This window comes from Phaenicophaeus curvirostris, unplaced genomic scaffold (genome assembly GCF_032191515.1).
Source record: "Phaenicophaeus curvirostris isolate KB17595 unplaced genomic scaffold, BPBGC_Pcur_1.0 scaffold_51, whole genome shotgun sequence".
NCBI classification, from domain to species: domain Eukaryota; kingdom Metazoa; phylum Chordata; class Aves; order Cuculiformes; family Cuculidae; genus Phaenicophaeus; species Phaenicophaeus curvirostris.
The window spans coordinates 809,691-836,160 of record NW_027206674.1 but is presented as its reverse complement, the minus strand read 5'-3'; the positions used below and the strand labels follow the sequence as shown (position 1 = coordinate 836,160).

The 26,470-nt window shown below is 61.1% G+C and overlaps 1 protein-coding gene across 1 annotated transcript; it reads left to right on the top strand.

The window, feature by feature from the left end:
• The first annotated feature begins 149 nt into the window (after positions 1 to 149).
• On the top strand, positions 150 to 26,470 carry COL5A3 (collagen type V alpha 3 chain). The gene is made up of 67 exons (XM_069881620.1): positions 150 to 209; positions 2,523 to 2,690; positions 4,196 to 4,409; positions 4,496 to 4,658; positions 5,306 to 5,428; positions 5,559 to 5,699; positions 7,108 to 7,221; positions 7,294 to 7,458; positions 7,602 to 7,649; positions 7,742 to 7,783; positions 7,866 to 7,928; positions 8,063 to 8,137; positions 8,253 to 8,336; positions 8,420 to 8,476; positions 8,587 to 8,640; positions 8,987 to 9,040; positions 9,143 to 9,196; positions 9,309 to 9,362; positions 9,440 to 9,493; positions 9,569 to 9,613; positions 9,796 to 9,849; positions 9,969 to 10,013; positions 10,237 to 10,290; positions 10,995 to 11,039; positions 11,144 to 11,197; positions 11,269 to 11,313; positions 11,401 to 11,454; positions 11,552 to 11,596; positions 12,080 to 12,133; positions 12,248 to 12,355; positions 12,436 to 12,489; positions 12,598 to 12,651; positions 13,667 to 13,711; positions 14,392 to 14,445; positions 14,559 to 14,603; positions 15,272 to 15,325; positions 15,460 to 15,513; positions 15,594 to 15,647; positions 15,726 to 15,833; positions 15,939 to 16,028; positions 16,122 to 16,175; positions 16,752 to 16,859; positions 16,961 to 17,068; positions 17,441 to 17,494; positions 17,605 to 17,658; positions 17,765 to 17,872; positions 18,408 to 18,461; positions 18,589 to 18,642; positions 18,734 to 18,787; positions 18,889 to 18,942; positions 19,631 to 19,738; positions 19,899 to 19,952; positions 20,125 to 20,178; positions 20,406 to 20,459; positions 20,848 to 20,901; positions 21,021 to 21,128; positions 21,892 to 21,945; positions 22,026 to 22,079; positions 22,181 to 22,288; positions 22,378 to 22,431; positions 22,696 to 22,731; positions 22,847 to 22,900; positions 23,659 to 23,902; positions 24,279 to 24,391; positions 24,513 to 24,581; positions 24,671 to 24,907; positions 25,780 to 26,470. Exons 2-67 carry the CDS (start codon positions 2,555 to 2,557, stop codon positions 25,924 to 25,926), a joined length of 5,214 nt encoding a protein of 1,737 aa, XP_069737721.1. The 5' UTR covers positions 150 to 209; positions 2,523 to 2,554; the 3' UTR covers positions 25,927 to 26,470.

Here is a 26,470-nt window from a genome sequence, read left to right as displayed (position 1 = left end):
CCCCAACCCCCCCCCCCCTTCTTTCCCTCGGTCCCTCCCGTGGGGGGCGGGCTGGGGGGCGGGGTTCGGGGGGGCCCCCCCACCTCTCCTTGTCCCCCCCCCTTTCTCCTCCTCCTCCTCCTCCTCCTCTGGATTCTTGGAGCTGATGGAGCCCCGGGCGCTGCTCTTCGTGCTCCTCCTGCAGGGGCTCCGGGCCCCCCCCGGGACAGGTAACCCCCCCCCCCGGGGCAGGTACCCCCCCCCCGACAGGTGACCCCCCCCCGACAGGTGACCCCCCCCCCCAACTGATAACACCCCCCCCTGGGGCAGGTACACCCCCCCCCCATGACAGGTAACCCCCCCCGAGGTAGCCCCCTATGGGGGGGTCACGCGTGGGGGGGTCCCCAATATCTTTATGGGGGGGTCCGGGGGTCCCTGGGGTCGTTATGGGGATGGGGGGTGGGGGCGTGGGAAAGTGGGGGGGGTCACAAGTGAGGGGGTCCACAATATCTTTATGGGGGAGGGAAAGGGGGTCCCCAATGTCGTTATGGGGTGGGGGGGCGTGGGAAAGTGGGGGGGGTGTCACAAGTGGGGGGGTCCCCAGTGTCTTTATGGGGATGGGGGGGGCGTGGGAAAGTGGGGGCGTCACGCGTGGGGGGATCCCCGATGTCTTTATGGGGGGGGGATGAGAAAAGAGGCGTGGGAAAGTGAGAGGGTCACGCGTGGGGGGGTCCCCAATATCTTTATGGAGGGGGAAAGGGGGTCCCCAATATCGTTATGGGGTGGGGGGGCATGGGAAAGTGGGGGGGGGTCACAAGTGGGGGGGGTCCCCAATGTTGTTGGCGGGGGAAACGGGGGTCCCTGGTGTCTTTATGGGGTGGGGGGGGCGTGGGAAAGTGGGGGGGTCCCCAATATTGTGTTGGGTGGTTGTTCTTGGTGTTGCTGGGGGGGGGAAAAGTGGGGGTGTCACACGTGGGGGGGTTATGGGGGGTCGTTATGGGGGTCCCGGGGCGGGGGGGTTAACGTGGGGGGCGCCCCCACCTTTTACCTTTCAGCACCTTGGACAGCGCCCACGGGGTTGGGGGGGCTGGGGGGACCCCCCCCTTATTCCTTTTGGGGGGGTCTCATAGGAACAGGGGTGCCCCCCCTCTATTTCCTTTAAGGGGGTCCCCCTATGTCTTTAGGGGGGGGGTCCCATAGGACAGGGGTCCCCCCCCTCTGTTCCTTATGGGGGGATCCCCCTATTTCTTTGGGGGGGTCCCATGTTACAGGGGTGCCCCCCCCATATCCTTTGGTCTGGGGTTCCCAGTCCCCATCCTGTGATTCCCAGTCCCCATACTGGTGGTTCCCACCCGGGGGGGTCAGGATGTGGGGAGCCCCCCCCCCACCCCCCCAAAAATCCCCTGGGATCCCGAGCAGGAAGCTGGGGGTGAAAGGGCCTGGGAGAGGCTCCTTCCCACCCCGATCCGAGGGTTGGGAATCACGGATGATCCGGATTAACCCTCCCCACGTGTGGATGGAAACGAGAACTGGGGATACTGGGTGCTCCGGATTAACCTGGATGCTCCGGATTAACCTGGATGCTCCGGATTAGCCCTCCCCGTGTCTGGATGGAAATGATAGTTGGGAATCCTGGAGACTCCGGATTAACCCTCCTCATCTCTGGATGGAAACAAGAACTGGGAATCCTGAATGCTCTGGATTAACCTGGATGCTCTGGATTAATCTGGATGCTCCAGATTAACCCTCCCCACGTCTGAATGGAAAGGATAGTTGGGAATCCTGGATGCTCCGGATTAACCTGGATGCTCCGGATTAACCTGGAGACTCTGGATTAACCCTCCCTGTGTCTGGATGGAAACGAGAACTGGGGATACTGGGTGCTCCGGATTAACCTGGATGCTCTGGATTAGCCTGGATGCTCCGAATTAATCCTCCCCATGTCTGGATGGAAACGATAACTGGGAATTCTGGAGAGTCTGGATTAACCTGGATGCTCCGGATTAACCCTCCCCGTGCCTGGATGCATCAAATCATTAGGAATCCTGGATGCTCCGGATTAACCTGGATGCTCTAGATTAACCCTCCCTGTGCCTGGATGCAGCAACTCGTTGGGAATCCTGGATGCTCCAGATTAACCTGGATACTCCGGATTAACCCTCCCTGTGCCTGGATGCATCAAATCCTTAGGCATCCTGGATACTCCAAATTAACCCTCCCCGTGCCTGGACGCAGCAAATCGCTGGGAACGGGGCTCGAGGCTGCTCCGTGGGGTGGGGGTGGGGGGGTCTCCCCGGGATTCCGGGGGTTGCGAAGCGGATCCGGGGGTGGAAGAACGCGACGAGGAAGGAATTTGGGCTCGGACCTTGTTCCCACACAGCTGCCTGGCTCCCAGCCCCTTTGGCAAGGGGAGAATTGAGGGGGATGGGGATCCGGCTGCGATTCCCGCTCCTCGGAAGCGCCAGGATCCAACTTTTGGGGGGGGTCTCCGGTGGGTCCCCCGCTCTCTTAAATTGCCCCCCCACCCCCTTTTGTCCCCCCAGCGCTGCCCCTGGACGTGCTGGAGGCCTTGGGGATGCGGGATGGACGCGACGGGGTCTCCGTCACCTCCGGGATGTGTCCGGATCCATCGGGGTCCCGACCCCCCGATTTGGCTTTCCGCGTGGGGAACGGGACCCGCATCCGCGCTCCCACCCGGCAGCTCTTCCCCGGTACCCAGATGGGGGGCAAAAAGGGGGGGTGGGTGGCCTGTTTTGGGGTGCAGAGCCCATTTTTAGGGTGCAGAGCCCAGTTTTGGGGTGCAGGGGCCTCTTTTTGGGGTGGAGAGACCCATTTTTGGGGTCACAGAGCCACTTTTGGGGGCATAGAGCCACTTTTTGGGGTGCAGAACCCTGTTTTTTGGGGTGCAGAGCCCTCTTTTTAGGGCACAGAGGCACTTTTTAGGGTGCAGAGCCCTCTTTTTGGGATGCAGAGCCCTCTTTTTGGGGCACAAAACCCTCTTTTGGGGTGCAGAACCCTCTTTTTTGGGGCCATAGAGCCACTTTTCGGGTCACAGCGCTACCTTTTGGGGTGCAGAACCCTCTTTTTGGGGTGCAGAACCCTCTTTTTGGAGCACAGAGACCTCTTTTTGAGGCACACACCCACTTTTTGGGGCACGGATCCACTTTTTTGGGTGCACAAACCCACTTTTGGGTGCCCAGATCCACTTTTTGGGGTGTAGAACCTCCTTCAGGGATCCCTCCAGAGGCTTCACCCCAATTCCCATCCCTCTTTTTGGGGCACAGAACCACTTTTTGGATGCACAAACCCACTTTTTGGGGGCACAGAGCCCCTTTTTGGTGCACGGATCCACTTTTTGGGGTGTAGAACCTCCTTCAGGGATCCCTCCAGAGGCTTCACCCCAGTTCCCATCCCTCTTTTTGGGGCACAGAGCCACTTTTTGGGGTGCAGAGCCCTCTTTTTGGTGCACAGAACCACTTTTTGGATGCACAAACCCACTTTTTGGGGGCACAGAGTCACTTTTTGGATGCACAAACCCACTTTTGGGGGGCACAGAGCCCCTTTTTGGTGCACGGATCCACTTTTTGGGGTGTAGATCCTCCTCCTGGGATGCCTCCAGAGGCTTCACCCCAATTCCCATCCCTCTTTTTGGGGCACAGAGCCACTTCTTGGGGTGCAGAGCCCTCTTTTTGGTGCACAGAGTCACTTTTTGGATGCACAAACCCACTTTTTGGTTCACAGAGCCCCTTTTTGGTGCACGGATCCACTTTTTGGGGTGCAGAACCTCCTTCAGGGATCCCTCCAGAGGCTTCACCCCAGTTCCCATCCCTCTTTTTGGGGCACAGAGCCACTTTTTGGGGTGCAGAGCCCTCTTTTTGGTGCACAGAACCACTTTTTGGATGCACAAACCCACTTTTTGGGGGCACAGAGCCCCTTTTTGGTGCACGGATCCACTTTTTGGGGTGCAGAACCTCCTTCAGGGATGCCTCCAGAGGCTTCACCCCAATTCCCATCCCTCTTTTTGGGGCACAGAGCCACTTTTTGGGGTGCAGAGCCCTCTTTTTGGTGCACAGAACCACTTTTTGGATGCACAAACCCACTTTTTGGTGCACAGAGCCCCTTTTTGGTGCACGGATCCACTTTTTGGGGTGCAGAACCTCCTCCTGGGATGCCTCCAGAGGGTTCACCCCGCTCCCCATCCCTCTTTTTGGCTCAGACGGCTCGTTCCCGCGGGATTTCTCGGTGCTGGCCACGGTGCGTGCCCGGCGCGGGACTCAAGCCTTCCTGCTCTCCATCTACGACGAGCGAGGGGTGCAGCAGTTGGGTTTGGAGATGGGGCTCTCCCCGGTTTTCCTCTACGAGGACCACGAGGGGCTCCCGGCTCCGGACTCGTACCCCGTTTTCCAGAAGGTTAACCTGGCTGACGGCAGGTGAGACCCCCCAGGAGGGACCCCAACCCCCTCCTCTCTGCCTCCTTGCCCCGTCGCCACCGCGTTCCCCCCCCCCGTCTCCGCAGGTGGCACCGCGTGGCCTTGGCCGTCGAGGGCACCAACGTCTCCTTGATGCTGGATTGTCACCTCGTGGCCACGTTGCCCCTGGAGAGGGGACCTCGGCCCCTCGTGAGCACCCAGGGGGTGACGGTTTTCGGGGCTCGCCTGCTGGACGATGAGGTTTTCGAGGTGGGTTCCTCCCCGAAGCCTTCGTGGGGTCTCGGGAAGGAGAGGACGCCATGGTCAGTAGGGGCTCTGGTTGAGATAAAGGCTGTTTCCATCCCTCTGAGATGTCCCTGTCCCCCAAATCCTTGTGCTGGAGCCCCTGGAATGAGCCCCTGGGGTCTTGGGAAGGAGAGGACCCCATGGCCATGGTCACCAGAGGCTCTAGTTGAGCTAAAAGCTGCTTCTCATTCCTCTGGGATGTCCCTGTCCCCCACATCCTTGTCCTGGAGCCCCTGGTGTGAGATCCTGGGGTCTTGGGAAGGAGAGGACCCCATGGCCATGGTCAGTAGAGGCTCTGGTTGAGCTAAAAGCTGCTTCTCATCCCTCTGGGATGTCCCTGTCCCCATGAATTCCCCTCATTCCCTACAAATGTCAGGGGCCGCGGGCGAAGAAGCCGCTTTGAGGCCGCGAGGAGCGTGTCGCTGCCCTCCCACGCGCCCGGTTTTGTCCCCAAGCAGGAGGACAAGGGTCTCTTTGTCCCCTCGCCACCCGAGGACGTGACCCCCGGCTCCTGCTGGTGCATCCAGGCTGCGTGTGGGCTCCAAACCAGCTCTGGGGGTGCAAAAAAAAAAAACCCCTAAAACCCTCTCCCCCCTTCTCTTTTGCCCCAGGGGGACATCCAGCAGCTCCTGATCGTGGATGATCCCCAAGCCGCTCGCTCCTACTGCCAACGCTACATGCCGGACTGCGACCAAGCCCTCCCCTACCCGCTCCTGACCCCCTTCCCGGACCAGGTGGGCACCTCAATTTTGAAGGAGAAAGGCTTGGGGGACCCTCAGAGCCCCCCTCAACCCTGCTGGGGTGGTTTCCAGCCTTATGGGGAGCTGCCAGGACCCCTGATCTGCTCCCATTCTCTCCTCGTAGGGCGACTCGGGTCCCGCTGCTGCCCCGCGTCCCAGGGGCAAGAAGGGAAAGGGGAAAGGCAAGCGGAAGGGTAAGAAGAGGAGGAACAAGGAGATGTTGGAGCTGCATGAGGTCTCCACGCCCTCCAACATGGCCAATCAGGTAGAGAGTGAGACTAACCTGGTTAACCAGCTCCACTAACCCGCTGCTCGCAGCTCAGCTCCTTGCCTTGAGTGGAAAACTGGTTGGCTGGAGGGTCCAGAGAGGGGTGGGAAATGGAGTTAACTCCAGCTGGAGTTCCAAGTGATGTCCCCAGGGCTTGATGGTGGCTCCAGCCCTGCTCAGTGTCTTCATCAACGACCTGGATGGAGGCATCGAGGGCACCCGGAGAGAGTTTGGGGACGACACTGAGCTGGGTGGATCTGCTGGAGGGTTTGAGGTTCTCCAGAGGGATCTGAGCTGGGTGGATCCATGGGCTGAGACCAAGGGGATGAGGTTGGAGCAGGACCTTGGGGCACAACGACCCTGGGCAGCTCCAGCCTAGGAGGAGTCTGGCTGGAAAGGGCCTGGAGGAGAAGGACCTGGGGGGGTTGGTGGAACACGAGGATGTGGAGGCTCTGGAGCGAGTGCAGAGAAGAGCAACGAAGCCGGGGAGGGGGCTGGAGAAGAAGAGGAGCGGCTGAGAGAGCTGGGGGGGTTCAGCCTGGAGAAGAGGAGCCTGAGGGGAGACCTCCTTGCTCTTTCCCTGCAAGGAGCTGGTGGAGAGGAGGGAGCTGGGCTCTCCTCCCCAGGGCCAGGGGCCAGGCCGAGAGGGAACGGCCTCAAGCTCCACCAGGCTGGACATCAGGATGAAATCTTTCATGGAAAGGGTCCCTGGGCCCTGGAACAGGGAGGGGGGCAAAGCAGGACGGCTCCAGCTGCTCTTTGGGTCTGTTGGATGCGACTACGGGGCTTGACCAGCTCCTTCTCGAGCCAACACGACCCCACGAGGACGCTGGTTGCGCTGACACATGGAGCTGAGCCGCTCCCCGCAATTCCTGGCTCCTCGTAGCGCGTTCCAGGAGCTGTTTGGGGTTCCCTTGGGTGGAGACGGGGCAGGAGGCATCTCCCCACCTCTCCCTTCGTCCCCTTTGGCTCGGGAAACGGGTCTGGGCTGCAGCCGGGAACGTCGCCGGCTCCTCCTGCCGATGAGTCAACGTTGGCTGAGCCGGATGGGAGAGACCCAGAGAGGGAGGGGATGCGCTCCAGGTTCTCTCTCTCGGAGCCAGGAGTTGCGATGGGATGGAACAACCACCCCCGCGCCCCGAGCCCTGCCTCGTCTTCCCTTCCGCTGCGTCCCCAGAGCGTCTCATCCCAAGAGGAAGACGCCTCTGGTGTCCCACAGCCAAGTGGTGGGATGGGGACATCCCGAATCCACCCAAAGCAGAGGGTCTTATCCCAAAAGGAAAATGGTTCTGGTGTCCCAGAGCCAAGCGGTGGGATGGGGACACCTCAAATCCACCAAACCCCTTTACGCTGGGCTCACGGGCCAGTCCCTTCCTCACCCTGAGCCCTTTCCCCCTCGCCCAAGGCCACCACGACCTCTCCGGCGCCTCCGTCCACAGAGGAGACCTTCCCAACCCTGGTCCCCACCAGCTCCGGCACCGACGTCGGCGTCTCCCTCAACGGCACCGACCCCTTCGAGGTAGCTCCGGGGCTGGGGCGAGCGGGGGGAGCTCCCCCAGCATCGTCCCCCCAGCATCTCCTCGTTTTTTAGGGCTTCCTGGAGGAGATGCTCGTCCTTGAGATGGAAGAGGACGGAGGTGTTGGAGCTGAAAGTGCGGATCTACCAGGCTACGAGGACTATGAGGCTGGAGACCCCGCGATCCACGAGCGCTTTGGACCCGCTGAGCGGGAGGAGATGGCGATTCGGGCTCCCCAGGTAGCACTGGGGGTGAAAATCGGGATCGAGACCATGATCCGGGCTCCAAGAACCACGAGTTGGGCTCCAGGAGCCGCCTCGATGGTTCGGAGCTCGTCCCATCCCACCTCTCACCCCGTTTTCCTCCTCCTGGTGCTTCGCAGGAGCCCAGTTTGAAGGGGGAGAAGGGCGAACCAGCCATCGTGGAGCCGGTGAGCGGGACGGGGGGGTCCCTCGTGACACCCCAGGTCCTCCCAGCCCAGGTGGTTCCCACCACGCTTCTCGCTTTCTTCTCAATTTTTAGGGTCGGCGATTCCAGGGGCCGCCAGGACCCCCGGGCCCCGCGGTGAGGAGCGAGGAGCTGCCGCTCTGGGGAGGGATTTGGAGCCGCCAAAGCCTTTCTCAGGCTTTTTCTGTCTTCTCCACAGGGGGAAACGGGTCCTCTGGGACCCGCGGGGCTTCCAGGGCTGCCGGGAGATCCTGGAGAGCAGGTACGGGACGAGACGGAGAAGGTGACGGGGAGGCCAGAGCTGCCCCGCGGCGACCGAGCTGCGAGCTCCGACCTGCCGGCTCCTCTTGACGTGATGGGTGACGACTTCAATCCCACTTCTCCCTCCTCCACCAGGGTCCCGCGGGACGGCCGGGGCTGCCGGGAGCTGCCGGGATCCGAGGCCCCGCGGGGACCGTCCTCATGTTACCCGTAAGAAACCGCGGAGAAGGATTTGGGGGACCCTTCTAGGCGATGTGGAGCTGGTTCTCCTCCAAATCAAGAGTCTGGTGGCTCCTCCATCCCTCACCCAGCGCCTTCCCCGCAGTTCCAGTTCGGAGGAGACTCCCTCAAAGGTCCAACCGTCTCTTTCCAAGAAGCCCAAGCCCAAGCCATCCTGCAGCAGGCGAAGGTGAGGACCTCCACCACCCCTCGCCCCGTCCAGCCTCTCCGATCCCCCTTTTATCTCATCCCTCTCCATCCTTCTCTTCCCAGCTCGCCATGAAGGGTCCCCCGGGTCCCATGGGCTTGACCGGTCGCCCGGGTCCTCTGGTGAGTCTGGTGGACGTGGAGGAGAAGCTGCTGTGAGGTGGTTACCCGTCCTTACATCGCGAGGAACCTCCCGTGATGGGGTCTCCACGCTCTCTTATTTTTTTTTTTAGGGTCTACCTGGACACCCAGGGCTGAAAGGAGACGCGGGAGACATGGGGCCACGGGTGAGTCTGGATGAGTTTGTCCAAGGGAAGGGGTTAAATCTTCATCCCTGGAGGGGTTCGAAACGCGTGGAGATGTGACCCTTGGGTTGAGGAGGGATGGAGGTGGTTGGGCTGGAAGAGCCGGGAGAGCTTCTCCAGCCTCAATAATTCCGTGAGAGTTGAGATTCACCCTCCCCGTGTCTGGATGGAAACGAGAGTTGGGATCCTGGATGCTCCGGATTAACCCTCCCCCGTGTCCGGATGGGAATCCTGGATCCAGGAGCAGAAGATCTTCTCCAACCTTGATGATTCCATGAGGGATGATGCCCCTGGGAGGGCTCTGACTCCTCCTGCTCTTCTCCATCAGGGTCCGCAGGGAATCCAGGGACCTCCAGGACCTCCGGGGAGGCTCGGGAGACGGGTGAGCGCTTGGATTTCGGGTTTTGCCTCTCCCTGGTGGACACCAGCTTCTCCTTTCGCGTCCTTGGAGGGGGGATCCTTCCAAACTCAAACTCCCTCGCAGGGTCGCGCTGGAGCCGACGGTGCCAGGGGGCTTCCAGGAGAAACCGGACCCAAGGTCTCCAGCGTGGGGTGATCCCCGCGGTGGGATGGGAGGTTGGGACCTCCAGGTCCTGGTGTGGTTTGAGGGGGACGCGGGCTCCTCCTGACGCTCCGTCCTGCTCCGATAGGGTGAAAGAGGCTTCGAGGGGCTCCCGGGGCTCCCAGGCGAGAAGGGTCACAGGGTAAGGAGGACCACGTCGTGTCCCCTCCTGCCGCCACCACCGTCCCACCTCCCCCCTCAGCTTCTTTTCTCCCTCAGGGGGACGCGGGGAAGCCGGGGCCGGCGGGTCCCCCCGGCGAGAAGGGCACCAAGGTGAGGAACGTGGGGAGGGCTCAGACCTCGCTGGGCTTGGTGGGATGAGCTCAGCTCCTCTCTGTCTCCTCCAAGGGCTCCGACGGCCTCCCAGGACCTCGCGGGCAACCTGGGGAGCCCGTAAGTACCTGCTGGTGGCTCAACCTTCCCCCCTGCTCCAACAGGGGCGTGAAGGTGGCTTGCGGCTTCCTCCTTGTGGCTTTTTGAGGAGAAACGTTGGGCGCCAGACCCCAAAATTTGGGTCGATGGGTGGTGCTGGGGTCAGTGCTGCTCTCTGAGCCCCTTCTTGTCCTCGTTTTTAGGGTGTACGAGGCCTCGTTGGCTCACGTGGCTCCCCTGGACCTCCCGGGCCACCGGTAGGAGACCCTCCTCCTGTCTGTCTGTCCGTCCCCACCTTGGGCCAAGGGCGATTTGGCTCCGTCACCCGTTAAACCTGGTCAGGGAGTCACCTCGACCTCCTTTTCTTCCTCCTCAGGGTGTCAGCGGCATCGATGGAGCTCCAGGACCCAAAGGCAACGCGGTGGGTGTCACCCAAGAGCATCCAATCCCAAAAGAACCTGGGATGCTCCAGGGATGGGGAGAAAGGTCTTTTCCAACCTGGTGGTTCTGCGATTCTGTGGTTGGACTCGATGATCCGATGGGTCTTTTCCAACCTGGTGATTCTAGGAGGCAAAAGTGGAAGATCTTGGAGGTTCGAGGAGGTGGGTTTGGTCAACTCATGGACTTTCTTGCCTCCCTTCCAGGGAATCCAAGGGGAGCCGGGACCTCCGGGACAACAAGGGAACCCTGGGCCACCGGTACGGTTCAAGGGGAACGTCCGGCACCAGGGTTGGGATGATCCCGAACCCAAATCCAGGCTGGGTGGAGAATGGGTTGGAGGAGAAGGACCTGGTGGAGGAGGAGAAACTCCACAGGAGCCACCAGACCTGGAGTTCTGGGTCTAGTTCTGGAGTCCTTGACACGGGAAGGACCTGGAGCTGGTGGAGCGAGGCCAGAGGAGGCCATGGAGATGATCCAAGGGCTGGAGAACCTCCCATCAGAGGAGAAGCTGGGAGAGTTGGGGTTGTTCAACCTGGAGACAGCTCCATGGAGACCTCAGAGCAGCTTCCAGGATGGAAAGGGGCTCCAGAAAAGTTGGGAGAGGGGCTCTTGATCAAGGAGAGGACGAGGGGAACGGTTTTGAGCTGGAAGAGGGGAGATTGGGATGAGATCTTGGGGAGAAACGTTCTCCTGGGAGCGTGGGGAGGCCCAGGTTGCCCCGAGCAGTGGTGGCTGCTCCATCCCTGGAGGTGTTGAAGACCAGGTTGGATGGGGCTTGGAGCCCCTGATCCAGCGGGAGGTGTCCCCATGGAAGGAGTTGGAACTGGATGGGCTTTGAGGTCCCTTCCAGCCCAACCATCCCACGATTCTCCGTGGAGGTGGAGCGAGGCCACCTTGGTGTCTCCACACGGCTTGGGGCTTCGTTCCTCCCTCCATCCCTTCCCAAATTTCTTCTCTACAGGGTCTGCCCGGCCCCCAGGGCCCCGTGGGGCTCCCAGGGGAGAAGGTGAGTCCAGCCCCAGCGCGGGTGGAAGGATCCAGGGGTGTCGTATCTCGGAGCTGTGGGGACCCCGGTCCTCCTGCCTCTCCCCATGTCCTCTTCTCGCCCAGGGGCCACCAGGAAAGCCGGGAATCCAGGGAATGTCGGGAGCCGACGGGCCCCCGGTGAGTTCCGGGCGCGCGGGGGGCAGCGTCACCGTCCCAGCTCGGAGCTCACGTCTTGCATCTCCCTGCAGGGTCACCCTGGCCGAGAAGGTCCAGCTGGAGAGAAGGGTCTCCAGGTAAGGAGCTGAAACCTCCCTCGTGCCCTCGTGGTGGCCGTGAGGTCCTCTTCCCATGGAGATGATGCTGGTTTTGGTGCTCCCCAGGGACCCGTGGGAGCTCCTGGTCCCGTTGGCTACCCAGGACCTCGTGGGGTGAAGGTAAGAAGAGCTTCTCGCTCCTCTGGGAGGACGCGGGGGGTCACGGGGGTGTCCCCAGGGTTGGGGTGTCCCCTCCAACCTCTCCGTCTCCTCCCAGGGAGCTTTCGGCGTGCGGGGCCTGAAGGGCAGCAAAGGCGAGAAGGTAAGAGGTGTTGGGAAGAGTTGGGAAGCAGGGAATGAGGGTCCTCAAGGGGCTGGAGAACCTCGTGGTCAAGGAGAAGCTGGGAGAGCTGGGGTGGTTCAATCTGGAGAAGAGAAGGCTCCAAGGAGACCTTAGAGCAGCTTCCAGGATGGAAAGAAGCTCCAGGAAGGCTGGGAAGAGGGTCTTGATCAGGGAGGGCAGGGAGAGGATGAGAGGAACGGTTTTGAGCTGGAAGAGGGGAGATTGAGGTGAGATCTTGAGGAAAAATGTTCTTTTGAGAGAGTGAGGAGGTCCTGGACCAGGTTCCCCAAGAAGTGGTGGCTCCTTCATCCCTGGAGATGTTGAAGACCAGGTTGGATGGAGCGTGGAGCAACCAGATCCAGTGAAAAGTGTCTCTATGGCAGGGATGGACCTGGATGGGCTTTGAGGTCCCTTCCAACCCAACCCATCCCACGATTCTCTGAAAATGTTCCTGTTCTTCAGGGAGAAGACGGATTTCCCGGCTTTAAGGGCGACATGGGCCCCAAGGGCGACCGGGTAAGTGGGGTTGTGGGGTTGTCTTCTCCTGGGGGTGGCTCCAGGACCTGGAATGATGTGGGGAGATGGATTTAGGAGCTGCGTGCTCCTCACGTTCCTCCGTCGCCTCTCCAGGGCGACCAGGGCCAGCCGGGTCCCCGCGGCGAGGATGGTCCCGAAGGGCTGAAGGGTCAGACGGGTCTCACGGGGGAACCGGGGGGTCCAGGTCCTGCGGGCGAGAAGGTGAGAGCCCAGCCCCGCGTCCCCGTGTCCCCGTGTCCCTCGTAGCCCCAACGTTCAGCTCTCCTCTCTCTCCTCTCCAGGGAAAACTGGGAATTCCAGGTCTTCCGGGCTATCCCGGGCGCCAGGGACCCAAGGTGAGTCCAGAAGAACCTTGATGGTGTCCCCCGAAGAACCTTGGTGGTGTCCCCAGGACCCCAAGTGCCTCCTCAGCCCTGGATTCTCATGGTCTCCTCTCTTCCCAGGGCTCCACCGGCTTCCAGGGTCCCACGGGGCTGGTGGGAGAGAAAGGCAAGAGGGTGAGTCAACCCCGTCCCACCCTACCCGGCTTCTCCTTGTCCCCCACGTCCTGCTCTGCTCTGCTCAGAGGGGTAGAAGTCAACGGCTCCATGTCCCGATGGAGCTCGGTGGGGAGTAAGTGTCCCTCAGAGGTCCGTACGGGGTTAGTATCTTCATCAACAACATAGATGGTGAGATTGAGGGAACCCACAGCCTGTTTGGAGGTGACACCAAGCCGAGTGGCGATGCTTCTGAAGGATCTTGAGGGATGGGATGGGGTCCAGAGGGACCTGGATTCTGCTCCTCTGCTCCGCTCTGGGGAGACCGAACCTGGAGCTCCAGATCTAGTTCTGGAGTCCTCAAAATAGGAAGGACACGGAGCTGTTGGAGCAGGTTCAGAGGAGGCCATGGGGATGATGTGAGGGCTGGAGAACCTCCCGTACGAGGACAAGGCTGGGGGAGTTGGGATTGTTTAGCCTGGAGGAGAAGAGAAGGCTCTGGAGAAACCTCAGAGCAGCTTATGGAGAAGTGGTGGCTGCTCTATTCCTAGAGATCTTCGAGGTGAGGTTGGATGGAGCTTGGAGCAACCTGATCCAGTGGGAGGTGGGGTTGGAATTGGTTTGAGGTCCCTTCCGACCCAACCCATCCCATGAATCCATCCCGTTTCGCTTGAACTGGTCACACACCAGGTCAATGATGAATTCTTTGACCAACTGTGGCCGTTGACCTTAAAATGAGGCTTCAGCGGCCAAGGGAAGGGCGACCACTTGGCCAACGGCCACGTTTCAGCACCGTGAAGATCATTTAAACCATCCCGTTAAGACTAGGAGGTGTTGGAGGTGTCGAAGGCCGGTTTGGATGGAGCTTGGAGCAACCTGACCTAGTGGGAGGCGTCTCTGCTCATGGCTAGGGGTGGAACTGGTTTGAGGTCCCTTCCAATCAACCCATCCCATGAGTTTATGATTCTGTGGGTTTGGGGTCTTCGGGGTGAGTGTGGGGGGGTTGGGGGCTGCCCCACATCTTTCTTTCCTCCAGGGCAAGGCTGGTCCTGCTGGGCAGACGGGACAACGAGGGCCCCCGGTGAGTAACCAGCTTCACTGGGACCATCTCAGGCTCCGCTGGGACCATCTCGGGGTCCACTGGGACCATCTCGGGCTCCGCTGGGACCATCTCGGGGTCCACTGGGACCATCCCAGGGTCCGCTGGGACCATCCTGGGGTCCACTGGGACCATTCCGGGGTCCGCTGGGGCCATCCCGGGGTCTGCTGGGACCATCCCAGGGTCCACTGGGACCATCCCGGGGTCTGCTGGGGCCATCCCGGGGTCTGCTGGGGCCATCCCGGGGTCCGCTGGGGCCATCCCGGGGTCCACTGGGACCATCTCAGGGTCCGCTGGGACCATCCCAGGGTCCACTGGGACCATCCCAGGCTCCGCTGGGACCATCTCAGGGTCTGCTGGGACCCTCCCAGGCTCCACTGGGACCAGTTTGGCTCCAGCTCCATCCCATCATAACCATTCCCGCGTGCTTGTATCCCACGGCAACCATCCCAGGGCTGTAACCATGGCAACCGGAGCCTGGGAATCACCGTAACCCGTGGCAACCGGAGCCCAAAATTCCAACTGTATCCCAGGGGCTCAATCCCGGGGCCAAGGGTCCGTCCTGGCTCCTGCCCCAGCCCCATCCCAGTTCCCCAGCTTCCAGCCCCACATCTCCTCATCCCACACCTCCTCATCCCCTTCTTTCCCTCCTGCCTCCTCAGGGTCTCCCAGGAGAGCGAGGTCTTCCAGGTCCCACCGGGAAGCCGGGTCCGAAGGTGGGTGAGACCCTCCCTTCACCTCCCCGTCTCCCGCCGTGCTCGGTGCCCCACGGCCGGGGGGCCGAGCGAGGGGGTCTGCTGCTCCCCTCAGCCTTTTCCCACCTCTGCAGGGAGACCCTGGTCACGATGGAGCCCCTGGAGCAGTGGGAGAGAAGGTGAGGAGCATCCATCCCCCTGCACCTTGGGGATTGGAGATCCCTCTCTAGATCCTTCCTGCCCTCCATCCATGGATCCAGCCTCTCCTGATCCCTCTCTAGATCCTTCCTGCCCTCCATCCATGGATCCAGCCTCTCCTGATCCCTCTCTAGATCCTTCCTGCCCTCCATCCATGGATCCAGCCTCTCCTGATCCCTCTCTAGATCCTTCCTGCCCTCCATCCATGGATCCAGCCTCTCCTGATCCCTCTCTAGACCCTTCCTGCCCTCCATCCATGGATCCAGCCTCTCCTGATCCCTCTCTAGACCCTTCCTGCCCTCCATCCATGGATCCAGCCTCTCCTGATCCCTCTCTAGACCCTTCCTGCCCTCCATCCATGGATCCAGCCTGGCCCCATCCCTCTTCAGACCCTTCCCACCCTCCAGCAGATCCACCCTCCCTCCCAGTTTGCTTTCATCTCCCAACCCCCTGAAGGAAACGCTCGATCTCCTCCTCCAGATGGTGGAGAACGAGATGAAACGAGCCTGACCCCGGCTCTGATCCCTGGGGACAGGACGGAGCGTGGAGAAAAGGGGATTCTGAGCATGGAGAGAGGATCTAGGTCCTTGGGGGCCGTGGGAAAACCTCTTCCTGCTGCTCACAGAGGACTTTTCTCTCCTTCCTGCAGGGTCCTCAAGGTCCACAAGGTCCCAACGGCTTCCCCGGCGCGAAAGGACCCCTGGTAGGTGGTGATGGATTTATTGGGGTGCTCGGGGGGCGAACGGGGATGGAACGACCTCCTCCTCTTGCTGCATCTGGTGGGACGAGGAGCGAAGAACGTGCATCCCTCACCCCTTTCCCTCTTCTCCTCCCCAGGGTCCCCCTGGAAAGGATGGTTTGCCGGGACACCCCGGCCAGCGTGGAGAGCCGGTGGGTCCCCAACTTGCTTCTCCCTGGGATGGAGCCACCTGGTCGCTCCCAGCGTTGATCCTTTTCTCTCTTTTCTTCAGGGATTTCACGGCAAAACCGGCCCCCCCGGCCCCACGGGGGTGGTGGGACCCCAGGTGAGTTGCTGGACACAGAAACAGGAGGAGGTTGTGTTGATAGGAGCTTGGTGGGACCCCAAAAACCATCTCCTGCAGGGTAAATCTGGAGAGACGGGACCTTTGGGAGAGAGGGGGCACCCGGGTCCCCCTGGACCTCCCGGAGAACAGGGCTTGCCCGGAGCTGCTGGTCGGGAAGGAGCCAAGGTAGGAGATGTTTTGGGGACCTCTCGGAGCTCCAGGGAGCACGAGGGGTCTCCTGGGCTTGGTGGGGATGAAGGAAAATACCCCCTGGTCCTCTCTGCCTCGCAGGGTGACCCCGGTCCTGCTGGAATCCCCGGCAAGAGCGGCCCCCCCGGCATCGCCGGCTTCCCCGGCACCCGGGGAGCACCCGGAGAGACGGTCAGAGCTTCTCCAGGCTGGAGAACATCTCGGGATGTTCCTGGGAGAGGGAATTAGGGTCCTTCCTAACCCTTTATCCCTCCTTCCCAACAGGGACCAGCTGGGCTGAAGGGTGGGGAAGGTCCCCCTGGTGCTCCTGGACCCACGGTGAGTACGAAGCACGGGGGCGTTTCATGGAATCGTAGAATCCGCAGGTTGGAAAAGACCCATCGGATCATCGAGTCCAACAATGTTTGGATCAACGAGTCCAACTGTGGTTGGATCAACAAATCCAACCGTGGTTGGATCATCATGTCCAATCGTGTTTGGATTAACGAGTCCAACCATGGTTAGATTAACGAGTCCAACCATGTTTGGATTAATGAATCCAACCGTGTTTGGATCATTGAGTCCAACTGTGTTTGGATCAACGAGTCCAACCCTGGTTGGATCAACAAGCCCAACCATTTTGGGATCATCGTGTCCAACCATGGTTGGATCATCATGTCCAACTGTGTTTGGATTAATGAATCCCACTGTGTTTGGATCATTGAGTCCAACTGTGTTTGGATTAACAAGTCCAACCGTGTTGGGATCATCAAGTCCAACATGTTTGGATCATCATATTTGTGGGGTTCCCTGGAGTTTTGGGGTCTCCTTGGACTACTTATGCTCCTTGAGGGAGTGATTTTGTCCTCCAGCTTAAAATTGTGGTGGATTAAGGTCTCTCTGGCTTCTCCCCAGGGTTCTCCTGGAGAGCGAGGCCCCACGGGAGCTGCTGGAAGCATCGGATTGCCGGGTCGGGGGGGTGCACAGGGCCCCCTGGGTCCTGCTGGTGAGAAAGGCTCCCCGGTAGGTGCCGAGGGGACGTGTGGGGTGAGGCAGGAGATGTGGGGCACCCCTGGGACCCCCTGTGGGTCCCAACCAACCCTGTTTTCACCTCCCATCCACAGGGTGAACGAGGTCCTATGGGTCCAGCGGGGCAGGATGGGATCCAGGGCCCTGTGGGGCTGCCGGGTCCCACCGGACCCCCTGGACCTGCCGGAGAAGATGGGGACAAGGTAAATTAGAGGGACCCAAACCAAATCGGTGATGCCTCCTGTGCCAAAAACCCAGGGAATGCCCCCCAAGATGGTTGTTGGGGTCAAATCCCCTTGTAGAGGGCACCTTCCAGGGCTTGGAGACCTCCGGGATGGACGGTTCTCCCCACAACCCAAGGAACACACCCCGAGATGGGTTTCGGGGATGAATCCCTTCGGAGAGGGCACCTTCCGGGGCTTGGAGACCTCCAGGATGGGTGGTTTTCCCCTCTTGGCATCCCGGGATCGGGGGTTTTTGGTCTCGGGAGGCTCTTCCCAGGTGGTGGGAGGTTTCTCTGGAGCTTGGGTTTCCTTGGAGCTCTTCCTGGCTCTCAGTCCTTCCTCTTTTCTCAGGGTGAGATGGGAATTGCGGGTCAGAAAGGCAGCAAAGGTGACAAGGGCGAAGCGGTGAGTCCCCAGGCGCTTCTCCGAGCACCAGAACATCTCCAGACGCAACTGGAACGAGGTGGGAGATGCTTGAGAGCTTCTCCGACCCTCAGGATTCTCCTGTCCCTCAGGGTCCCCCAGGACCGACCGGAATCCAGGGACCCATCGGGCATCCCGGCCCCGCGGTGAGAACCTGCCGAGCGCCCCGATTCGTTCCTCGTGGCTCCTTCCACCCCAGGCTTTGAGGTCTCTGTGGGGCAGGAGACGCTGACCCCAAGGTCTCGTTGGCAGGGAGCAGACGGGGAGCCGGGACGCCGAGGGCAGCAGGGAATGTTCGGACAGAAAGGAGATGAGGGAGCACGCGGTCACCTCGGTGTTAGCGGCCCCCCCGGGCTCCAGGTGAGGAGCAAGGTGGGATCGGGTGGGGCAGGAGGACACACGTCCTGCCAAACCAACCCTTTTGGGATCCTCTGGGTGGGGTTTGGGAAGCCTCATCCAGTGGAATGTCCCTGTTCAACGTCTTCATCAACGACCTGGATGAAGGCATCGAGGGCTCCCTGAGAGAGTTTGGGGGTGACACTGAGCTGGGTGGATCTGCTGGAGGGTTTGAGGTTCTCCAGAGGGATCTGAGCTGGTTGGATCCATGGGCTGAGACCAAGGGGATGAGGTTGGAGCAGGACCTTGGGGCACAACGACCCTGGGCAGCTCCAGCCTAGGAGGAGTCTGGCTGGAAAGGGCCTGGAGGAGAAGGACCTGGGGGGGTTGGTGGGGCACGAGGATGTGGAGGCTCTGGAGCGAGTGCAGAGAAGAGCAACGAAGCTGGGGAGGGGGCTGGAGAGGAAGAGGAGCTGAGGGACATAGTGATCGATGGGGATGGTTGGACTCCATGATCCTGTGGGTCTTTTCCAACCTGGTGGTTCTACGATTTCCACAGGGAATGCCGGGCCCGCCGGGCGAGAAAGGCGAGAGTGGAGACGTTGGCCCCATGGTGAGGAAACCTCCTGGTTCTCCCCTCGCAAAACTCCCCCCCTCTTCCTCCTTCTGCCCCGGCTCCAGCTTCCCACGTCTTCTTCTTCTCCCCCTTCCACGCTGACCCCTCTCCGTGCTTCCCGCAGGGTCCTCCTGGCGCTCCGGGACCTCGTGGACCTCAAGGACCCAGTGGAGCTGAGGTGAGAGCATCCCTGGGGGGCTCAGCAGAGGCTGCTGGGGGACTCAGGGGCTGCCCCAAAACCTTGGTGCCCCCCATCTCCTTCCCTTTAGGGTCCCCCAGGAATGCCGGGTGGCGTGGGACAACCTGGAGCTGTGGGAGAAAAGGTGAGAAGGGGGTTGGGAAGGCGGCGTGGGGCTCGGTTTGGCTTCTGGAGCTTTCGCAGAGCACCCAACGGCATCTTCCCCATTGATTTCTTCTCGCTCAGGGGGAGCCGGGAGAAGCTGGAGATCCTGGAGACCCAGGGGAGCCCGGACCCCCCGTGAGTAGCTTTTCGGGGCAAGAAAAAGAGAGAGAAGCCACATCCTGCTCTTGCTGGAGGCTGAAAACACACACAGAGCTTCTGGGGAGCCGGGAAAACACCCTCAAAGCCCAGAAATCCAACCTCATCTTGGGTTGCATCCAAAGTTGTGGGACCAGCAGGGCCAGGGAGGGGATTCTGCCCCTCTGGGGAGACCAAACCTGGAGTTCTGGGTCCAGTTCTGGAGTTCTCAGCGTGGGAAGGACCTGGAGCTGGTGGAGCGAGGCCAGAAGAGGCCGTGGAGATGATGTGAGGGCTGGAGAACCTCAAGGAGAGGCTGAGAGTTGGGGTTGTTCAACCTGGAGAAGGCTCCATGGAGACCTTAGAGCAGCTTCCAGGATGGAAAGAGGCTCCAGGGAAGCAGCTTTTAATCGAGGAGTGCAGGGACGGGGTGGTTTTAAGGTGAAAGAGGGGAGATTGAGGTGAGATCTTGGGGAGAAATGTTCTTCTTCGAGGATGGGGAGGCCCTGGACCAGGTTGCCCCAAGAAATGGTGGCTGCTCCGTCCCTGGAGATGTCGAAGACCAGGTTGGATGGAGCTTGAGCCCCTGATCCAGCAGGAGGTGTCCCCATGGAAGGGTTGGGACTGGATGGGCTTTGAGGTCCCTTCGGTCCCTTCCACCCCAACCCGTCCCACGATTCCTCCTCAGGGCGTGAAAGGAGACGTGGGGGAGAAGGGAGATGCCGGTCAGCCCGGAGCAGCGGGACCCCCTGGCAAGAAGGGTCCCCCAGGAGACGATGGAGCCAAAGGCAACTTGGTAAGAGGAGGAACGAGCCCAGAAAGGCCGGGGGGGGCTCTATCTTGAGCCCCTCAGCCTGTTGGGAGCCCCACCTCGTGCCCCCGTCTCCGATTTCCCACCACGGAGAAGGTCTGGGGCTCCTTCCCCATCCCACGTTCACGTCCACGTCTCTCCGCAGGGTCCTATCGGCTTCCCTGGAGATCCTGGTCCTCCTGGAGACCCCGGCGTGCCGGTGAGGAGTCCCCGCAGAGCCCCCACGGTCCCCGGTGTCCCCCTGGGGTGGTGGCGATGGGCTTGGCAGGTGCCAAGATGCCACGATTCTCTCTCCTCCACCTCCACCCGTGTCCCAAGGGTGGGTCGTGGTGGTCCGGTTAGGTGGGTTCTCACTCTTCTGTGTCTCACAGGGTCTGGATGGAGCTCCTGGAGAGAAAGGAGACAGCGGGGATCCTGGTTTGCCGGTGAGTGGGGCAGCGGGGGGGGCTCAGCCCCACTCGGACCACCCCGGGGTGATGGTTTGAGGAGCTTGAGATGCCTCCTGGGGCTCTTACGCATCCCTCACCCTCCGGTCCTGGCTGTGGGACTCTTCCTTCATCCCAAACTCATCCCAAATTCATCTCAAACTCATCCCAAACTCATCTCGGGCTCGTCCCAAACTCATCTCAAACTCCCTCTGGGTCCGTTTCAGGGTCCACCAGGAGCATCAGGAGAACCGGGTCCTCCAGGTCCCCCCGGACGGAGGGTGAGAAGGGGAAGGGCGATGGTGGGATGGGAAGAGACAACGTGGGGTGGAGAAAAGGGGCTCCAGGAAAGCTGAGGAGAAGCTCTGGGTCAAGGAGTGATGGGATGGGATGATGGGAACGATTTTGAGCTGGAAGAGAGGAGATTGAGGTGAGATCTTGAGGAGGAAAGTTCTCCTGGGAGGGTTGGGAGGTCCTGGAGCAGGTTTCCCAGAAAAGATGTGGCTGCTCCATCCCTGGAGATGTTGAAGACCAGGTCGGATGGAGCTTGGAGCCCCTGATCCGGCGGGAGGTGGAACTGGATGAGCTTTGAGGTCCCTTCCAACCCAACCATTCCATGATTCTCTAAGTGGGACCGGCAGCTCCTGGTGTCTCTGTCCTCTCCTCCAGGGACCCGTGGGACTGATGGGCCGTGAGGGTCGTCAAGGCGAGAAAGGTGCCAAGGTGAGTGGTTCTTGGGGTTCCCCAAATCGTTTTCCCTCTTGAAGCCTCCACCAACCTGGGGAAGGACCAGGGTCCATCCCCGGAGAGGTGGGACCAGCCTCAGCGCTCCCCGTCTCCAGGGACAACCCGGCACGGAGGGTCCACCTGGAAAAACGGGACCCGTTGGGGCTCAGGGGCCACCGGGACGACCGGGCTCCGAAGGGCTGCGAGGGATTCCAGGTCCTGCCGTGAGTTGGAGGCTCTGGGGAGGAGGTTCTTGTTCTTCACGAGGTTCAGCAAGACCAAGGTTCTGCTCCAGGGTTGGGGTGACCCCCAGCCTCAATCCAGGCGGGATGGAGAAGGGATGGGGAGAAGCCCTGGGGAGATGGACTTGAGGGATGAGAAGATGGACGGGAGGTGGAAAACGTGCTCACAGCTTGGAAAGTCCAACCAGATCCTGGGCTGCATCCAAAGCTGTGGGACCAGCAGGTCCAGGGAGGGGATCCTGCTCCTCTTCTCCACTCTGGAGCCACCAAACCTGGAGTTCTGGGTCCAGTTCTGGATCTTCAGCTCAGAGAGGACACGGAGCTGGTGGAGCGAGGCCAGAGGAGGCCACGGAGATGATGTGAGAGCTGCAGAACCTCCCATCTGAGGACAAAGCTGGGAGAGTTGGGGTTGTTCAGCCTGGAGAAAGCTCTATGGAGACCTCAGAGCAGCTTCCAGGATGGGAAGGGGCTCCAGGAAAGCTGGGGAGATGCTCTTGATCGAGGAGGGCAGGGATAGGATGAGGTGGAACAGTTTTGAGCTGCAAGAGGGGAGATTGAGATGAGATCTTGGGGAGAAACCTTCTCCTGGGAGGGTGGGGAGGCCCTGGTTGCCCCGAGGAGTGGTGGCTCCTCCATCCCTGGAGGTGTTGAAGACCAGGTTGGACGTCGCAGCCTCCGAGACCCCCCAAAAGCGTTTTAGAGGGGCTCAACCTCAGGTCCTTCCCCCACACTGAGTCTCTTCCAGGGTGAACAAGGTCTCCTGGGGGCTCCAGGCCAAGCGGGACCCCCAGGTCCCATGGTAAGTCAAGATGATCTAGCCTTGGGTCATCCAAGCAGGGAATATTTTGGGATGTGTGATGACCTCTTGGCTTCTCGCAGGGTCCTGTGGGGTTGCCCGGCCTCAAGGGAGACCCCGGCCACAAGGGAGACAAGGTGAGATGAGGCGCGAGAAGTTGGGGTCCCTCACCTTGAAGTCACCTCCAAGTCTCCTCATCGTGGGGAGGGGGCTGCTTGATCTTCTCCTTCTCCCCTAGGGTCACGCTGGACTCATTGGGCTCATCGGACCTCCAGGAGAGATGGGGGAGAAAGGAGACCAGGGGCTTCCAGGCATCCAGGGCCCCCCAGGACCCAAAGGAGACCCCGTGAGTCCTCAGGGTCTCCCCTGAGCTCAAGGCTTGGGTGAACATCACGGGGTTCCTCGAGGGTGGGGTTGATGTGTCTCTCCCCACAGGGTCTGGCTGGTCCCACTGGCCCCACTGGTCCTCCTGGTCCCCCTGGGCTCTCGGTGAGTATCTAAGGATCTTCTGCTGCCCCCATAGCTCCCTCGGAGCCCCCCGAGAGGGGCAGGGGGGGAGCCTGAGCCCCATGGAGGGGTTGGGTGGAGGTGCTGGGGGATCATCACCTGCCTGGTGAGCATCCCACTCCTCAATTCTCCTTCTCCCTTTCTCCTTCTCCCTTTCTCCTTCTCCCTTTCTCCTTCTCCCTTTCTCCTTCTCCCTTTCTCCTTCTCCCTTTCTCCTTCTCCTTCTCCTTCTCCGCTTCCTCGCAGGGTCCCCTGGGCCAGAAGGGCTCCAAAGGTTCACCGGTGAGTGCTGGGTTGGGGGGACAATGTGGGGCAGCCCCCCAGGGGACAACCTGGGGGGGTCCAGAAGGGACCTGGACAGGCTGGAGAGGTGGTGCTGAGTCCTCTTCTTTTTCAGGGTGCTCTGGGCCCCCGAGGTGACACGGGGCCACCTGGTCCCCCAGGGCCTCCGGTGAGTAAGAAACGCTCTGGACAGGCACCTTCTCCATCCCTCTCCATCCCTCTCCATCCATCCCTCTCCATCCATCCTCTCCATCCATCCTCTCCATCCATCCTCTCCATCTCCATCCCTCTCCTTCCATCTCCATCTCTCTCCATCTCTCTCCATCCCTCTCCATCTCCATCTCTCTCCCTGTCTCTCCATCCCTCTCCATCCCTCTCCATCTCTCTCCATCCCTCTCCATCTCCATCTCTCTCCCTCTCTCTCCATCCATCCTCTCCATCTCCATCCTCTCCATCCCTCTCCATCCCTCTCCATCCATCCTCTCCATCTCCATCCCTCTCCATCTATCCTCTCCATCTCCATCTCTCTCCATCCCTCTCCTTCCATCTCCATCTCCTTCCATCCCTCTCTTTCCATCTGCATCTCTCTCCATCTCTCTCCATCCATCCTCTCCCTCTCCATCCTCTCCCTCTCCATCCTCTCCCTCTCCATCCCTCTCCATCCCTCTCCATCCCTCTCCATCCCTCTCCATCCCTCTCCATCCATCCTCTCCATCTCCATCTCTCTCCATCTCTCTCCATCTCTCTCCCTCTCCCTCTCCCTCTCCCTCTCCCTCTCCCTCTCCCTCTCCCTCTCCCTCTCCCTCTCCCTCTCCTTCCCTCTCCTTCCCTCTCCTTCCGTCCTCTCCATCCCCATCCATCCTCTCCATCCATCCTCTCCATCTCCACCCTCTCCATCCCTCTCCACCTCCATCCTCTCCACCCCAGGGCCCCCCGGCTGAGCTGCTGGACCCTTTGCCCTCCAGCCGGAGCGGGAGGCACCGCCGAGCGTCATCGGGAGCTTTGGGGGCGCAGGGAACCCCCCCAGATGACGAGGGGCTGGAAGAAGTTTACGCCTCGCTCAGCTCTCTGCGCTCCGAGGTGGAGCAGCTGAGGAGGCCGCTGGGAACCCCCGAGAGCCCCGCGAGAGTCTGCAAGGAGCTGCAGCTCTGCCACCCGCAGCTCCAGGACGGTGAGTTTGGGGGTGACACGGAGCTGGGTGGATCTGCTGGAGGGTTTGAGGTTCTCCAGAGGGATCTGAGCTGGTTGGATCCATGGGCTGAGACCAAGGGGATGAGGTTGGAGCAGGACCTTGGGGCACAACGACCCTGGGCAGCTCCAGCCTAGGAGGAGTCTGGCTGGAAAGGGCCTGGAGGAGAAGGACCTGGGGGGGTTGGTGGAACACGAGGATGTGGAGGCTCTGGAGCGAGTGCAGAGAAGAGCAACGAAGCTGGGGAGGGGCTGGAGAAGAAGAGGAGCTGAGGGACGTGGGTTGGTGATCGATGGGGATGGTTGGACTCCATGATCCTGTGGGTCTTTCCCAACCTTGGTGCTTCCCTGACCCCCAGGCGAGTACTGGATTGACCCCAACCAGGGCTGCTCCCGAGACGCCTTCCGGGTTTTCTGCAACTTCACAGCTGGCGGTGAGACGTGTCTCTTCCCGGAGAAGAAGTTTGAGGCTGTGAGTTGGAGCAGAGAGGAGCTGGGTCTCCAAACCAGATGGGGCTGCTGGGGTCTCGCTGGCTTTGCGGGACCAGGAGTTGGAAGAGGCTTCACCCCAACTCCATCTCCATCCCCTCCAGGTCCGCTTGGCTGCCTGGACCAGGGAGAAGCCGGGAACGTGGTTCAGCACCTTCAAACGGGGCAAGAAGGTGGGAGCCGCTCATGCTTCGGTGCGAGGAGGTCGAGCTCCTGCCCCGCGTCGGCGTCTCCGAACCTCCTCCCGTCCTCCTTCTCCCAGTTCTCCTACGTGGACGCGGAGGGGACCGCGGTGCCGGTGACCCAACTCACCTTCCTGCGCCTCCTGAGCGCCGGCGCCCGCCAGAACTTCACCCTCACCTGCCAGAACGCGGCTGCTTGGTTCGATTCGCGCGCCGGCACCTTCTCCCGTGCCCTGCGCCTCCGCGGAGCCAACGAGGAGGAGCTGGGACACGACCACCCGGCCAACCCCATCCGTGTCCTCCACGACGGGTGCCAGGTGAGTCCCCGAGCCGCGAGGAACCCCCCGAATCTTCTTCCTCGACACCCGCGTCCCCCGGCGTGAGGTTCAACGAGGCCGAGTGCAAGGTCCAACCCTTGGGTCGGGGCAATTCCCAGATTTCAGTGCTCGATGGGGGATGATGGGATGGAGAGAAGGACTTGGCGTGCTGGTTGATGAGACTTGAGCCATCAACGTGTGCTCAAAACCCAGAAACCAACCGTGTCCTGGGCTGCATCCAAGGAAATGTGGCCACCAGGGCAAGGAGGGGATTCTACCCCTCTATTCCTCTCTGGTGGGATCTCATCTGGAAGATCGTGTCCGATTCTGGAATCCTCACCAGAAAAAGGAGATGGAGCTGTTGGAGTGAATTCAGAGGAGGCTACAAGGATGATCTGAGGGCTGGAGAACCTCCCGTTGTGAGGACAGGCTGAGAAAGTTGGAATTGTTCATCCTGGAGATGAGAAGGCTCCGAGGAGACTTTATAGCGACCTTCCAGAACCTGAAAGGGGCTCCAAGAAAGCTGGAGAGGGGCTGCTCATAAAGGCTTGTGGTGATGGGACGAGGGGGAACGGGGATAAATGAGAAGATTTAGGCTTGATATAAGGAAGAACTTCTTCACGATGAGGGTGCGGAGGCCCTGGAAGAGGTTATCCAGAGAAATTGCGGCTGCTCCATCCCTGGAGGGGTTGAAGACCAGGTTGGATGGAGCTTGGAGCCCCTGATGCAGCGGGAGGTGTCCCCATGGCAGGGTTGGGAGTGGATGGACTTTGAGGTCCCCTCCAACCCAAACTCTTTTATGATTCTATTCCCTCCCTGGTCCCACCAGGGGCTGGAGGATCCCCTATTCCACGTTCCCCTCCTTCCCTCAGGACCGTCGTGGCCAGGAGCGGACGGTGCTGGAGGTGACCTCGCCCCGCGTCGAGCGGCTCCCGCTGGTGGACGTGGCCGTGGTTGACTTTGGAGACGCCAACCAGAAGTTCGGCTTCCAGCTGGGCCCCGTCTGCTTCACGGGCTGAGCCGAGAGGGACAGTCTCGGGGGGTCTCTACCCTGGTTTTTTTGGGGGGTCTCATCCCCCACGGCCGTTCCCCGCGCCAGGAGCAGCTCCCCAACTGCTCCAGCATCCTCAGGACTCGGCGCTGCCGCGGTGCCATCGCCTCCTTCTTATTTATAGTGGGGAAAACTGGGGTACGGGACCCCCAGATTGGTGGGGGGGGGGGGTCGGAGCCAGCCCCCCCACCCCGTGGTGCTACGAGGCTCCCCGAGAGCCCCCTTAGTGAAGCACTGGAAGTACCTTCAGCACGGAAAACACCGCGGGAACCATCCCGCTGCCCCCTCCCCAAGACCCCCCCCGAGTCCGTGTCTCCGCGCCAGGGCAGGGAGGGGGGTCATCTCCTCTTTTACCCCCCCAAAAAGCTCTTTCCCCCCCAATCTGGGGGGCGAGGGGAGCCCCCCGGCAGCTGGCTGAGCGGCAGAGGGGACGCGGGGAGGTTGGGGCGAGGCCGGGGGGCCCCGCGTGAGGCTTGGACCCCGCTGACCGTGCGATAAACCCGCTGAACGCC